Source organism: Triturus cristatus, chromosome 8, assembly GCF_964204655.1.
Source record: "Triturus cristatus chromosome 8, aTriCri1.1, whole genome shotgun sequence".
Taxonomy (NCBI): Eukaryota; Metazoa; Chordata; class Amphibia; order Caudata; family Salamandridae; genus Triturus; species Triturus cristatus.
The window spans coordinates 1,159,063,501-1,159,077,967 of record NC_140591.1 but is presented as its reverse complement, the minus strand read 5'-3'; the positions used below and the strand labels follow the sequence as shown (position 1 = coordinate 1,159,077,967).

The window sequence follows — 14,467 nt, the reverse complement described above, 5'->3', positions numbered from 1 at the left end:
TTTGTCAGGCTGTGGCTCTGTACTTGAGCTAAATATAAATTTGGTATTGAGTTACCCAAGAGCAGACCACCAGAGCGGGTTGGTTTTGGCTCAAAGTGCTACTCCTTTTGATGTGGGTGACTAAACTCCCCAAGTGCAAGTCGAGCCACAATTGGCAACTGGTAGCAGTTAATTATATACTTATACAGCCTTTGCTCTTTTGCCAGCACCCGACGTTCAGGAGGATGCCCACGGTCCTCCTACTAAAACCAAGCAGTCTGCCATGATTGTAACCCCTATTTCTTCCAGGGCGCGAAGGTGTGTGGGGACATACGTGTAGTAAAACTGAGGTGCACATGAAAGGTTGAAGTACTCCAGGTTGGGGAAACCAAACGATGAGTTGCTGTGAAAGAGGGGTGTACCTTTTTATTTTTAGTTCCATTGCTGCTCATCCTTCTCAAGTTCCATTTACAGGATATTATAGCAAGAGTATTGTGTCAGATTCGCCTTCCCAAAACTCTCAACAGTTAATGTAAAGCTACATCTGGGTCCAGGAAATTTACATTTAAAAGACCAAAAAGAAGTTAAAACAAGGTACACTTCAAACTAATTGGACCTCTCCTCACTGACACAAACACTGCACCTTTTTAAGTGGCTAGTTAGGTCCATGCACCACCACTGTCGAGGACAACTTGGCACTCTTGGTTAAGGAAGCATGTTCATCCGGACATACAACAGAAAGTTAGCAATAGAATAATTTCATCAGGGTCAAGAAGATTTGATGCCCTGCCCCACAAGTCTGTATAAGACTCAATGGACTGCAGAGAACCCTTACATATTTCTTCTGTTCTAAATATAACACGTAGAAGCTCCCAGCACTAGTTAAAAGGGTGATTCTCTTTTCTGCAAGAGGTATTACATTTGCATTCTGCTTGAAAAATGACTGTGGTCAAGAAAGCGTATATATAAACGGTTTTGTTAGCTTAATGAATATATCAATCTATTTGTTTCTTCAAATAAAAGATATGTATATATTTGTTGACTGACCTAGTAGACAGAACCTGAACTTCAAATGTTAGCTGTTATACATGAGATTTAGACAAACGGTAGGTGCCTGCGGAAAAATGCTTAAAATAAAACAAATTGAAATACCTTGAGAGACAGTGAGTATTTCTGAAGAGTTCTGCAGAATGCTGCCATGACATTTGTTCCACTGCAACTTTTCCCTCTGCAAATAAATTATATAATCGATTTATTTTTCAACAAAATAGAAGCAGAAAGCAAATGTCATACAAACTTTCTAGAGTCTTCAGTCAGGGCATTTCTCTAAGGGCTTGGGATATGGTGGAAACAGGGCAATCCTTTTCAATGAGTATAGCCTATTGGCTCTGGAATTCCATGAACTAGATAATATATGGTGCTTAATGCATTGCAAAGTACTTTCTTTTCTAGGCTAAGAGTTTCAGGGGTAGGGAGATTGAACAGACAAGGCTTTTTCTTGAAGGGTGATGGAAGCTTAGAAGTCTGCGATGCAGGTATCAAATACACAATAAATATAAGATTGTAGAATTACATTACTATGAAAAGGAGGTCATTTTATTCAATATCAGGTTCATCAGTTTAGTACAATCCAATACTTTCACAGTTAAACATTCCTACCAATATCCTGGAACAATCCCACTTCTGAGTGGTAAACGAATTACACTCAGAACACAGAGCGGGCCTTGGTCCATTACATGTATAAGGTGTGCTACTATGGTCTGGGCTTTAGGGCACCTCTAACTGGATAAGCCAGCTGCAGACCGGATCAGTGCATCCTATTACACTTCATGCCCTGCCCTCAGGGCAGCCATGAACTTGCACATTCCTTGGGTGCAGTGCATTAATGAAAGGCGGACTGACCATTTGAAGCAGCTGCAATGCAGCCTGTCTTTCACGGTAGACAGAAACCATCCTGCAGGTGGATGAAGTGAGTGACTGCACCCAACAGCAAGAAGATATCTGGTGGCGTACAAGGGAATAGTTTTAAGGCGACCTCCTCGGGGGCACATTGGCTGAGTAATCTCATATACAGGGCAAAATCAGTGTGCCCTCTGTCAGCTCCTCTGCACCACCATCAAAACCACGGTAGTAGCACAGAGGCAAACAGTTCCCTGATACGCATGCGGTTCCACCCCATGCAAATGAGGGAGTACCTTCTTAAGACCGCACCAGTGCACATTGCTACGAAAAGGGCTGCACAAGAGCCTGCAGACTTTTCTGTAATACCAAGATGCCCTAGGGCCACAAAAAGAGGGGGCATTTACCCTTTTGTGCCCCAGGGACACTCAGTGCAAACTGGCCCCAGGTCTGTCTTGAAATTATTAGTCTTCTGCAAGATCTGGTGCAAGTCTTACATGATGTTGGTGCGTCCAGAAATTGTCAGGGGACTCGACAGTCACAGGGGGGTGCACTGCATGCAATGCTAAATAATACGGTTTTATTTTCCACTGCACAGTATTGGTGTTTGGGAAGTTTACAGGTTGAAATAAATAATGTACTTTCATGAATTAACCAATTCATGGTATGACAATTTCTGTGAGATAAAGTGTGAAATACTAGTGTGGATACAACTGTGATTTTCACAAGTTATGCTAAGCAACCCTTTTTTCGCTGCTCATGCAATGAACTCATACCATGCATCCAATAACTCTGCCTCTGTTATTTGTTGTGCATGGCTATGGATAACTCATCCCTGGATATTCACCATTAGTTCCAAGACCAGGCGTCCCATGTTTGCCAGGTTCAGTATTTGCTAACATTTGGAGACATTTGCTTTGCAGCAACTTTGATATGTGCTGCACATGATGCATGGTGCACCTCGCAAAGGCAATACAGTTTTGCAATTTAGAACACAATAAAGCCTCTACAGAGACTGAATGTACAGTAAAAGATGGAACAATACAAATGAGAGAGACCAACTAAGGGGGTGCAGGGAAAAAGAAAGATACATCGGGACTGAAATAGGGTGAAGGCATGAAAACAGAAGATAGAAAGCTAATGGGTAGAGTGATAAAAAAGATGGAAAAAAGTAAAAAAGCGGTGAGCAGGAAAGTGCAAGAAAGAGAAAGTGAGAACAGAGTAAATACAAAACAAGGAAACAGAAATGGCTTTAAGAAAACTGAAGTCAGCATACTGGAACAAAGCTAAAAACAAGCATTGGCATAGCCAATAGGTCTCGCTTTTGGGACCTTATAAGTGTTTAGTTATGCAACTGTTGCATGGCTAAACACTCATAAGGTCCCAAAGGCGAGACCTATTGGCTATGCCAATGCTTGTTCTTTTCATAGCCGTGGCCACATCCTTGGACACAGAAAAGGTCATGGCATTGCTTCTTTGCAGACCACTGGTTATCCTGTGCAAACTGGTATGATCCAGTGAAGTGAGCACGAGTCTATTAAAATGAAGATGTTGTTGATCAAAGCCAGATACACAAACCTGGATAACGATGTCCACTGGAGCATGGGGAGATTAGAATTAGCAGTGCAGAGGTACGCTGAAGGGGGTGTTGGAAACAGCTACCTGAAAGCCTATAATGGCAACCAACCTGTTTGGGGGACTCACATAAACGTAGGGGACGCCAGTTGTAAAGAGACACATGTGCCCCCAACACTATAAAGGAGTTTGTGGGTGCCAGTTATGACAGACTACACAGATTTACCATCTGTGTGCATCCGTTGACAGCCTTCACAAGCTAGAGTGCAGGTAAAAAACAAAAGCTTGTGCTCCACAACTAAATCAGCTGCCACCAACCTTTAGTTGTATCATGGCATAGAAATATTTGCTACACATGGTAAACTGAGTTTTCCTGGCCCAGTGCTCAACTGGTAAGACATTTAGAGCAACTGGCAGGACATGAGTCTCCTGGGCAAGGTAAAAAAACCTCAGTAAATAAAATGTTACAACGAAAAGGCAGATGGCAAACTGCTACGGAGCCAGAGAATCTCGCCGTTCCACTGTTCCAAGTACTACTGTTTCACAATAATCTCTCATCAGGCCATCTTAAAGACTTTCAAACCTCATTTCTCACAGGAAACCAATTGAGCTACTTAACTTCATGCAACACAGAGTTCTAAAGCCCACTGTAATAGTGTAAACCGTGCAGGAAGCATGCAAATTCAGAAATATAAACATACATGATTATCAATTGAGGTGTAGCAGAGCACAGAGAAAGTTATGGATGAGGAGAGAGAGGGAAGAGTTCACGTGATCATACAAGGACATTCAGCAAATAAAAATGCCTAAATGTTTCTAAGAAAATACATGCCATGTCGAGGGTCACACAGAACCAGAGCCAACGTTAGATCTGGAAAATCAGTGTTCAACAGCTAACTCTCCGTTTTACAGAAGAGTTAAGTTCCATAATAAGAACATCTCAAAGTCAGTCCAAACCAGTAATTTACAGGAAGGGCCTCCTGCTGGACTTAAAGAAACCACAAAAACAACTATAACAAAAAGAAATGAAAGTTAAGAGGAAAGGTTAAAACGGCTAGGATCTACTTGGTAGTTAAACGAAAAACAAGCAGTAGCAACGCCAATAAATCGGACTTTATTGTACCAACAAATGTAAACACAGCTAATAACAGATGTTGCTTGCAAGTATCGTATCTACAAATTGTTCACCTAACATAGAAAGGTCATTATTACCATTTTTTTTGTTGAAAAGTCATGCACTAACATTTGGTGCATTTGGTCATTCACAGGTGTTCAACTTTAAGGGTCATTTACAATATGTGGGAAGCAGCATAAACAAGCAGGAAGTGGGATAAGGGAGGGGTAGGGCACGTCGCGCCCTCTAAGGGGAGAGAGGCCCGCAGGCTGGCAAATGGTGTGCACTTTCGCGGCCGCTTTGATGTTCTCAGTGGCCGCGCGGCTCACTGAGAACATCAAAGCGGCCGCGAAATGATCACGCAGGCTGCCAAATGGTGCGCGCGCCCGGCGCACATGCACTATATTTGGAGGCCTGAAAAGCACTAGTTTGCACTTCCAAATCACCCGTTTACTAAAACTCTCGCCAGAGCAGCGCTAAAGCGCTGGGTCAGGCGAGACCTAAAAAGTAAAGGAAGATAGTAAGGGCAAGAAAGGGTAACTGTTACGACAGAACAATCCTCTGCATGGTAATGGACGTGCACCCCCAACTGTATTGATGTCTGGATCCTTAATGCTGATTTTTGTTGTCATAAGCAAACACGAATCATGTGTGTACGCCATGATATGTGCCTGTTTCACGGATTGCGGTCTTGGACTACTAGGGGTGCCCACAGCAGTACCCTCAAAGCGCTTAAAGTCTACTGCCTTCACCAGGAGTTAAGCAGCAGTAGTGAGAGCATACTTTGTAGTGATTAGTAGGAGTGAACAGGTCTTCTTTACCATGTGTCACTGGAGTGAGACTTGCAGGGTCACACATTTTAAAGTTCTGCTGCTGTGTGCTTAACTCACCTCTTGTCCTACATAGGTTTAGAGTTGCGCAGCGCAAGAGTAGTGCATCTGTACTGGGTGAATGTGTGACTGGGAAAGGTACAATACAAAGAAAATGCAGTACAGTGCAGGACGTGCATGCTGAATGAAGGTGCTGGGTGTATGTGTGCCAGTGAGTGGTACAGGACGTGACAGATGTGCTGGGCAGTGTGTACATGTTAAATATAGGTGCTGGGAGTATTTGAGCCTATGAGTGGCACAATACATGAAAGACAGTGCTGTGGAATGTGTGCATGTTAAATGTATGTGCTAGGTGGAATGTTTGTCTAGGAGTGATACAGTACAGGGAAAACACTGTGCTGTGCTGTACAGTGAGTATGCTGTATACGTGCACTGGGTGCATATTTGCAGACATATGTTACAATGCTTGGAGGACCCTGGGTTCCATTCCATTGCATGGTGAAACATGAGGAAAGGTGGTAGAAAATTATCCCCAGATAGATTTGTGTATTGGTTGCTACATTCCTGCAAGCTGGTCGGGACACAAACTGGAGAGGGGGGAGCCAGGATACCCATCTACACTTCAAAGGGTGTTGTTTGATTCAGGTGAGAGGTTACAAGGAAGGGGCCTGGGCACACCTCATGAAGGAGATTGGACTGATTAACTTTTTAATGCACATATCACTGTGGCCGACAGCGAGGTGTGAATTCTAGTCACTCCCATGGCCAGTGTTATGGTGCTATCTATCAGCTTTAGAGTCGCTCCTGCTGTGACAGATTGCTTTGAAGAGGGTGGAGGATAGGGCACTTCAAAAGAAACAGACCCCCCCCCATCATAAACTTCAACGACAAACTCTAAATTACATTTGGTGTCTGGAAATGGCTATAAAACATATTGTCATCTGTCAAGCAGCCAGACGTTCTGGGTGAGGAGGGGAGGCTCTGCAAGACTCTTACCTGTGACCAAAACTGGAGGCCAATGACTGCTAGTCTACTTGCAAGGTGAGGGAACATCATCCAGGGAATCCAAAACCACGTGACCATGAGCCTGGAGCATCATCTCACCTGCATGGTTGCACAGACCCGTGTGCCCTATGACGAAGAGGGAGCGAGGTCCAATGGGAAATCCTGCTGAGTAAGCTTCAGTAGCGAGGTGTGACGAAACAGCTGCTGCACTGATGGGTCCGTTGCCCGTGTGCAGGACAAAGTTGCCGACCACCGTATGCCAGGGGAGGGCTGCCATGATGGGAACTTAGCTGAACGCTGTGCGAATCAAACCAAAGCCCGTGTGTAGCTAAGTTTCGGCAACCCCGTATGCCAGGAGAGGCTGCCGTGTGAACTTTGCTAAATGCTGTGCGATCAGGCCAGAGCCGGTGTGCAGCTAAGAATCTGCAACCCCATATGCCAGTAGGGACTGCTGTGTGGACACCAGCTGTGCCTAGTGGGTCGGCGCCCATGTACTGAAGGGAACTGGAGACCCTGTATGCCAAAGGGGGTCACCGGAAACTAACCAGAAGTGTATACTTACCCAGAAGATTGTCGGAGGATTAAGGTTGCCATAGGGACCCCCCATGCATCTACCCCCGGATGAGAGACCAGCACTGGGAACTTATCTTTCCCCTTTGTAGGAGAGATCAAAAGACTTACCTGCAACAAGAAGCCGCAGGAATCTCCAGTTGTCACTGGAGCACGACCACGTGCCAGGAGATCAAAGGACAGCATGTACAGTCTGCAGGAAACTCATTTAGCACCAGCCGCTGCAGCTCCGACACCCGCAGAGGAGGTGCACTCATGAACTCCGGACCCTCCAAGCCTGTAGGTGTGAGTAAGACTGAATTTAAGGCAGTCTGTCCCAGGAAAACGTGCTGGTTAAATAGCACATCAGTGCTGTAACACTTTTGACTTTGAAACAGAGTCAGAGTGGGCTCTTGAGACCGACTACTAGTGGGGACTACCATGAATGTTGTGAATGGGGAAGAACCGCCACTGGTAGAGCAAGAAGGAAATAGGACAGGGAACTGCCAAGTAAACACTTGGGGGTGGGGGGGGATTTGTAGTTTTTTTGTAAATGTCGTATTTTTTTGTCGAGTAGGAATAAAATACTTCTCTTTCTTCATAAAAGTAAGCATTTGGTTGGACAATGATTTATTGCTGCAGCTGTGCGAGTTATGAGTTGTGAGCCCGTATTCACCATCCTGCATCCACCTCCCCCTGGGGGGCCTTAGACTGCTTGCCCACCTTACAGCTGAGAGTTAAGTGGTGAAAAGTAACTTGGCCCAGTTGTTCAGGATCTTTAGTAGGGTGGGCCCTGACGCTCCAGGAGTAAAAGCTCTCTATTCCCATGGTTTGGCCCAGAAGCCCCTGCGTATCCAATGGCCCTCTGAAAGAGATTCTGACAGTAAGAAATAAGGACGAAAAAGAAGGGCAAGAGAAAAAAATTGCTGTGAGCATGACAGATGAAAAGAGTAAAAAAGTGATGAAAGGGGAAGTAAACAGAAAAAAAACAGACCAGGAAAGTAGGGTTAAAAGGGAAGTGAAGGTAAAAACTGACAGGAACAAAACGGAGTAGGAGTGACACAAAACAGACAGAAAAAAGAGCAATATAAGAAATACGTCAGGACGGGTGCTCTCAGTTGACTCTCACTGGAGGAGCATGGGTGGGGGGTCACTCAAGATTAGGTTTCCAGTCATGGATCTTTTCACCATAATCCAGAACAGGAGGTGATCAGTGGAGGAGAAAAGACAAAAACACAAAGAAAGGCAATGAGAGCTCAGCATGAGACTCTCAGGAAAGTAAACACCTCCCCCACTGAAGGAATTTCAACCTAGAGGCATTTTTGGATTTACAGTGGGTTGTACTTTGTACCTAAAAAAAAAGTAGGACTTTAACCCCTTAGCTTCCAAGGATTTTCTGCCCCAGTGCTCAGCACTTTTTTGATGATCCCCACTTATTATTTTTTCCCACAAAAGGTATCTAGGCCACATCCTTATCTCAAATGTTGGGGATTTTTAAGGAACACAGGGTTTGTGGATTGCCATTAAGGGAACCAAGGAAAAAGCAAAAACATTTTTTTTTTAAGTGTTGTGCAAGAAAGTATGTTTTCTTTTTCTAAAACTAGAATCAATAAAATCGGTGCTTTGCTAAGATCACTAAATTCTCAGCGTTAAGGAAGAAGCACAATTGTTTAAAAAAAAAAAAAATAACCACCGTTTTTTCATTTTTCGAAGTGATAGTCTATTTTTCCTTTTTAGAGGTTTCAATCTGCTTGTGCTTGCACTGTGTGGTGGAAACAAGTGTGATGATGTTGAATTATGTACCGACCGTGCAGCAATTCATATGGGAAAATCCTATTTTTTAATATAAAATATGCTCAAGATACGGATTTAAAAATAGTGGATATTTGTACAACTCTGAATTTACCCGTACCATCATTTGATTCAGAATGCTTGTTGGAAAAGAGGTTCTTTCTTGCACATAGACTTACATGTGGCAGCCAAAACAGAGAGAAATTCAATTGGTAACTTTTCTGCTAGTCTGTATTCCAACATTTCTCCCAGTAAAACCCAAGTTTGAGGTTGAGCCCATCACCCACAAACAGGAAAGACCCCAAAACATAACCTGGAGAGTTCAAAATTTTAGACTTCCAAATTCTCCAATTTAGGGTTCGGAGCATCTGCATTATTTGGGTAAAGGTTCAGCCTTCATCCACGGAAACCGACTAAACCTAGACAATTCTAAAAACAAGAAGAATCCAGGATGGTGCGACTTGTGTGGGCCCCAATGTTTTTCTATCTCCAGAATGCCTAAACCTCAAACAATGGCTAAAATCACAAATTTCGTCCCACATTTCAGTGTGGGAAAGTTCAGGTATCTGTGGGGATCCCCAAAATTCCTATGACCCAGCATTACTGTGCGGCCCGCTTGTAAAAGGCTCAAAGTATAAAAGTAAGAGCTATCAAAAGAATCCTCTTCTTAAGAGGGAGGCAGTGCAAATCTCGCAGCTGTTGGGTGATGGATTCCCATCTGTAAATTCCCCAAAAGAAATTATGCATTGAATTGTAGATGACTCCCCAGGAGCCAATGATGGAAGGAGGAGCATATGTTTGTAGAAGTGGGGTCAAAAATAAGGAGCAGCTGGGTATCACCTACATTACAGATGGTGACCACCCCATAGAATTCAATTAGTTTAGCGGGGGCACACAGATGTTAAATAATGTTGAGCTAACAGAAGAGCCCTGTGGCATCCCAAACACTAACGGCTTGCCAGACGAGACATAGGGAGCCAGCCAAATGTCCTTCTCTCTCCCTTTCAAGACAGATATTAGCCATCGCCAGGTCGGATCTTCGATGCCCAGCTTTATCAAGTGCTGAAGCCGAATTGGATGGGAGACAGTAGTGGACGCTGCGGATAGATCGAGCAAAATTAACGCAGAGTCTTTACCTTCATCTAAAGTAAAACTTCCTGGCCACCGCAACCTCCAAGAGAACAGTTTCTGTGCTATGCTGAGGGCAAAAGCTCAATTGTGATTGATGGAGAAGAGTATGCTCCTTGAAATAGCTGGTTAACTGGACACTGACTAACTTTCATGAAGGAGAAAGATGACATACTTCAGACAAAATTGAGTCGTTGGAGACTGGTTTCTTCAGCAGAGGAATTACTTTCACCCTTGTACATCCAGAAGGCACTACTGCAGCTTAAAAAAAACAGTTGAAAAGCAAATTCTAAATGGGCACTATGACCTCTGCCAAAGAGGCAAGAAAGGCCAGGAGACAGGGATAGCTGGGCAATGATGATTTGCATTTTTGAAGGGCGAATTCAGTTTGGGCAAGAGAAATGCCAAAATTGATCCAGGGAGCCTGCAACTCCCACTCGGGAGGGGAGGCTTAAAAGTTGATGGCGCAAGAAGGCCAGCATAATCTTAAGGTTCGTCCCTTCAGAAAAAGTGGCCAATTTCCCAGCTGAAACTGAAGAGGCAGGGATTACTGAGTTAATGGCTTTGGGATTCAATAAAAAGTTTAGTAATTTTAAATCTCTCTCAAGAGAAGTTCTAAGCTACATGGATTTGAGGAGTTAAAAGTGAGTTTTTCATCCTGGGCAATATTGCCAGAAAATAATGCACTGTATATCCCTCTACAAATTTGGGGACATATGAGGGGTTAACTATACTCCAAGCTCTAGCCTCACCCGACTCTTCATGCAAGGGTCCCTCTCCAAACAGCCACTATCCCAGCTGAATAGTACCAAATAGTAATCTGACCATAGTAGGAGGACTGGCCTAACAACCAAAATTTGAAGATTTGGGACAATAGTTTCCAAAGTTTGAACTGCTTGAAGTGTGACATAAGTGGCACATTGTTACAAGTTGAGTGCCTGGCAAGTTTTAAGCAAGGCCTGACCTGATTTCTCTAGAGGCCACATCAAGATGCAGGTTAAAACTGCCCAACACCGTAAAGTTGGAATATCTTAATAGTGGTGAGTAAATAGCCCCACCCTAGGAAGTTAAGAACTCTGAAGTGTGGCCTGGGGATCGTTATTTCAAGACCCCAGAGAAGGAGATCCTAGCAGATAGGGAAATACAAAAATCAAGACTTTCTGCTCTTCTCAAATAATTCAACTGAAAGTTTGTGCATTGAAGAGAACAGCGTACAATAAAGACGATACCTCCTTCAGGTTTATTTGTCCCATTATTTTCTATAAATGACAAACTCCAATCGAACTGCTTGACAAATATGAGGATTGGAGTCTGGACTCAGCAATGTTACCATAAGAAACAAGACATCAAGATTGTAGTCCATCATAAGTTGCGAAGTGTCGGCAGGGAGAGCACATTCACTAAGCGGGATTTGAAAGCCTTATCTGAGCCATTCACAACAAGCATTTGCAATGCAATAGGTCTCGCAGTTACACGAGTTAAAGCTATTGGCATTGTCAATGACAATGCCAATAGGCATTGTTATTTGCAATGTCAATAGCTCAAACTCGCGTAAATGCGAGACCTAATGCATTGCAAATGCTTGTTAGCTTAAGAGTTTTATGCCCCGCCCTTTATTACATCGGCCACGACACCATAAGGCCCCCCCTCCCCCCAGTTTTTTCATCCCAATTAAAGCCCTGGTGTTTGGAAATAACAATGGTCTGGGCTGAGTCCGGGTCAGTCTGCTCTGGAGTGGTGACTGTCTTTGACTTCTGCAGCGCGGCGTGCTTTTTTGAAACTCGGAAGCCACCTCCCCTCTGAATACTAGTGAGTTCCAGGAAAGCACGGGCGGCAATGCTTTGCTTTGTTAATATTTCACAGAGATCTTAAATCACTGTTTGAGGACTGGGGCCGGGGGAGGGGGTGGGATTCATGGCGAGAGCTCCGTAAGAGACACTCTGCCCTAAACCAAGCCCCCCTTAACCACTCACACAAACAAAACAGAAACTGCTGGGACCAAAAGGAAAAGCGAAAGGAGGAGGGGAGGGGAGGGGAAAAGAAGCTGCCAAAACTGCCATGAATATTAAAGTAAAGCTGGGTCAAAAGCTTCCAGCCACGGAAGTCTGTGACTCGTAAACGGCTGATAACCCAAGACCTCTGCTCTCCTCGGCCCTGGGCATGTTCACAGAGCCGCAGAACAACAGACATCATTAGTATCGGTGCAAAGCCAGATGGCACAGTAATTCAAGCAAGTACTGGCACTCTGAATTGCGTGACAAAATATTTTGAGGGAATGCGAGAATACCAAGTATGCATTGGTGCGGAGTGACCCTTGGCAGTGCTGCGGTCTTACCGGGCGCACTTACATCCATAACCTGCTCCACCCACGGACCCTCGACATGCCGAAATGGTGAACTGTGAGGAAGTGAAGCTAAATGCACCAAGCAACAATGCCCCTCCCCGCAGCGCCCGCGGGGGAACAAGACTGATCTGAGCGCAGTGTCCCTGAAAGCGGGCGCCGTGTAGTTAAAATTAAAGCCCTGTGGTGTGCAAAACTATATAAACATATGTTTTACAATTAAAACAACAACAGGAGCGTAAAGTCAGAAAGCAGTAACAAGCAGGAAGTGGGATAAGGGAGGGGGTGGCAAATGGTGTGCACTTTCACGGCCGCTTTGATGTTCTCAGTGGCCGCGCGGCTCACTGAGAACATCAAAGCGGCCGTGAAAGTGATCAGCAGGCTGCCAAATGGTGAGCGCGCCCGGCGCACATGCACTGTAGTTGGCGGCCTGAAAGCACTAGTTTGCACTTCCAAATCCCCCTTTTACAAAAGCTCTCGCGAGAGCAGCGCTAAAGCGCTGGCTCAGGCGAGACCTAAAAAGGGAGTTAGACATGTTACTGATTGCATCCAGGGTAACACTATTCATAAAAATCTGAACAGTGGTCAGCCAGGTTGATGACTTTAGGTAAAATGACATCCTTTACAGATTAAGGATCCTGTCTGTTGCACAATCAAAATTCTGCAGCAACCCACATTGACATAATTAAGCTGTGGTAACTCACCACTCAAGTAAGTTAATCTAGCTGCCTGACAGGGAGAGAAAAAAGCCATAAGTCAGGCAAAAGCCGTGGACGGGCACCCCTTTGGCAAGTCGTGTCTGCTTTAAGAAGGTCATAGGATGAGCAGGTAGCAAAGAACTAGAGCAGGCACCTACGGAACATTGTGCCTCTAGTTGTCGCACACTCTTGGCTGAAGCAAGTAGAGACTTGTTACAATCTATTATAGATAAAAACCAAATTTCTCAGGCAGTGTAGGATCTGCTTTTATGGTTACCCCCACTTTTTGCTGAAGTAATGCTGTTATCTGAGTAGTCTGACTGGGATCCTGCTAACTAGGGCTCCAGTTTCTGTGCTTTCTCCCCTAAATTGGTTTGGTAAGTACTTAGGTATGTCCCAGATTGGACACTGGTGTACCCTTATTGGTCTCTAGTATATGGTTCTAAGGTACCCAAGGCATAGGTACACCAGGGGTCCCCAATGGGCTGAAGCATGTATTATGCCACCCAAGGGAGACCACTCAATTTGTAACTACAGGCCTGCCATTGCAGCTTGAGTAAGCTGGTGCTAGCACCACTTACGAAAGATATAGGTTGACCTATATCGAGGGTCACTGCACTTAAAACCTATAAGTCACCCCTAAAGCAGGCCTTTCAATCCTGAAGGCAGGGTGCTCGGTTCTAAGTAAGTGTGAGGATGCCTCTACATGAGCAGGACACCCCTACAGCCTATGGAGTCCATTCTGCCAGATTGTAAGTAAGACAGCCATATAACATATAGAGGGGCACCGCATCATAACGCGGTGACCATCTCGAAACTGGCTGTAACTATCATGTTTGGGATCAAACATGGTGGAATCATCCATAAATCGTAAAGCTCCTTTGGGAGACCCTCGGTGCTCCTGGTACCAGTCTAACAGACCCGGACAGTCAGCTAAGGCTGCTGCAAGCCAGAGACACGTTTCTGCCCTCCTGCTGCTGAGCCAGGCTCGGGCAGAATAAGGCAGAACAATAGGTATCCTGTCACAGGGAGGTGTGACCATCTCCCAGACAGGGTTTAGTGTATTGGGGCAGGGTGGGGATGCTTGCCAGCGCCACGTAGTCTGCGTGCAGGGCACACTTGGTCCAATTCAAACCAGTTCAGGGAGCTGTTGGCTGCCGCTCTGGCGCGAAACTGAACAAAGTACGGGGAGTATCCTCCCCCTTGTCCAGCCCCTCCTTAGGGAGGGACCCCTGAATCGTCCCAACCCTTTCCTTAGGATATTTAAGGGCTTACCTGTGGGTGGGTACCTAGATTCATCGTGGGGCAAGATTAATTTCAGACACCACTTCTTCAAATGTCTGGACACACTGGACTTCGCTCTGAGCATCAAGGCTGCAACCGGGAAGACTCCTGCTGCTCCCGATCTCCTCACCCTGCTTGTTTGCTGCAACACCGGTGCCTGTGCACCATACATGAACCTTCCAAGGCCTTTGGGTATCCAAGACACGTGAAGGAATCTCCTTTGAAGTGAAGGTGTCATTTCCCTGCATCTGCAGGCACCCCAAATAAGCTGACT

At 45.0% G+C, this 14,467-nt stretch overlaps 1 protein-coding gene across 2 annotated transcripts in view; it reads right to left on the bottom strand.

Annotated features, from left to right (window-relative positions):
* The window catches only part of MRPL30 (mitochondrial ribosomal protein L30), a 93,376-nt gene that overhangs the window by 58,519 nt on the left and 20,390 nt on the right, over positions 1-14,467 (bottom strand). Inside the window, exons 2-3 of one of the 2 annotated variants that reach the window (XM_085622797.1) lie at positions 7,084-7,249; positions 1,132-1,207 (exon numbers count right to left, since the gene is read on the bottom strand). In XM_085622797.1, coding sequence (XP_085478923.1) covers positions 1,132-1,179 — 48 coding nt within the window. In that variant the 5' untranslated portion in view covers positions 1,180-1,207; positions 7,084-7,249. The remainder of the gene's footprint in view (positions 1-1,131; positions 1,208-7,083; positions 7,250-14,467) is intronic. The other variant, XM_085622796.1, reaches the window with a different exon arrangement.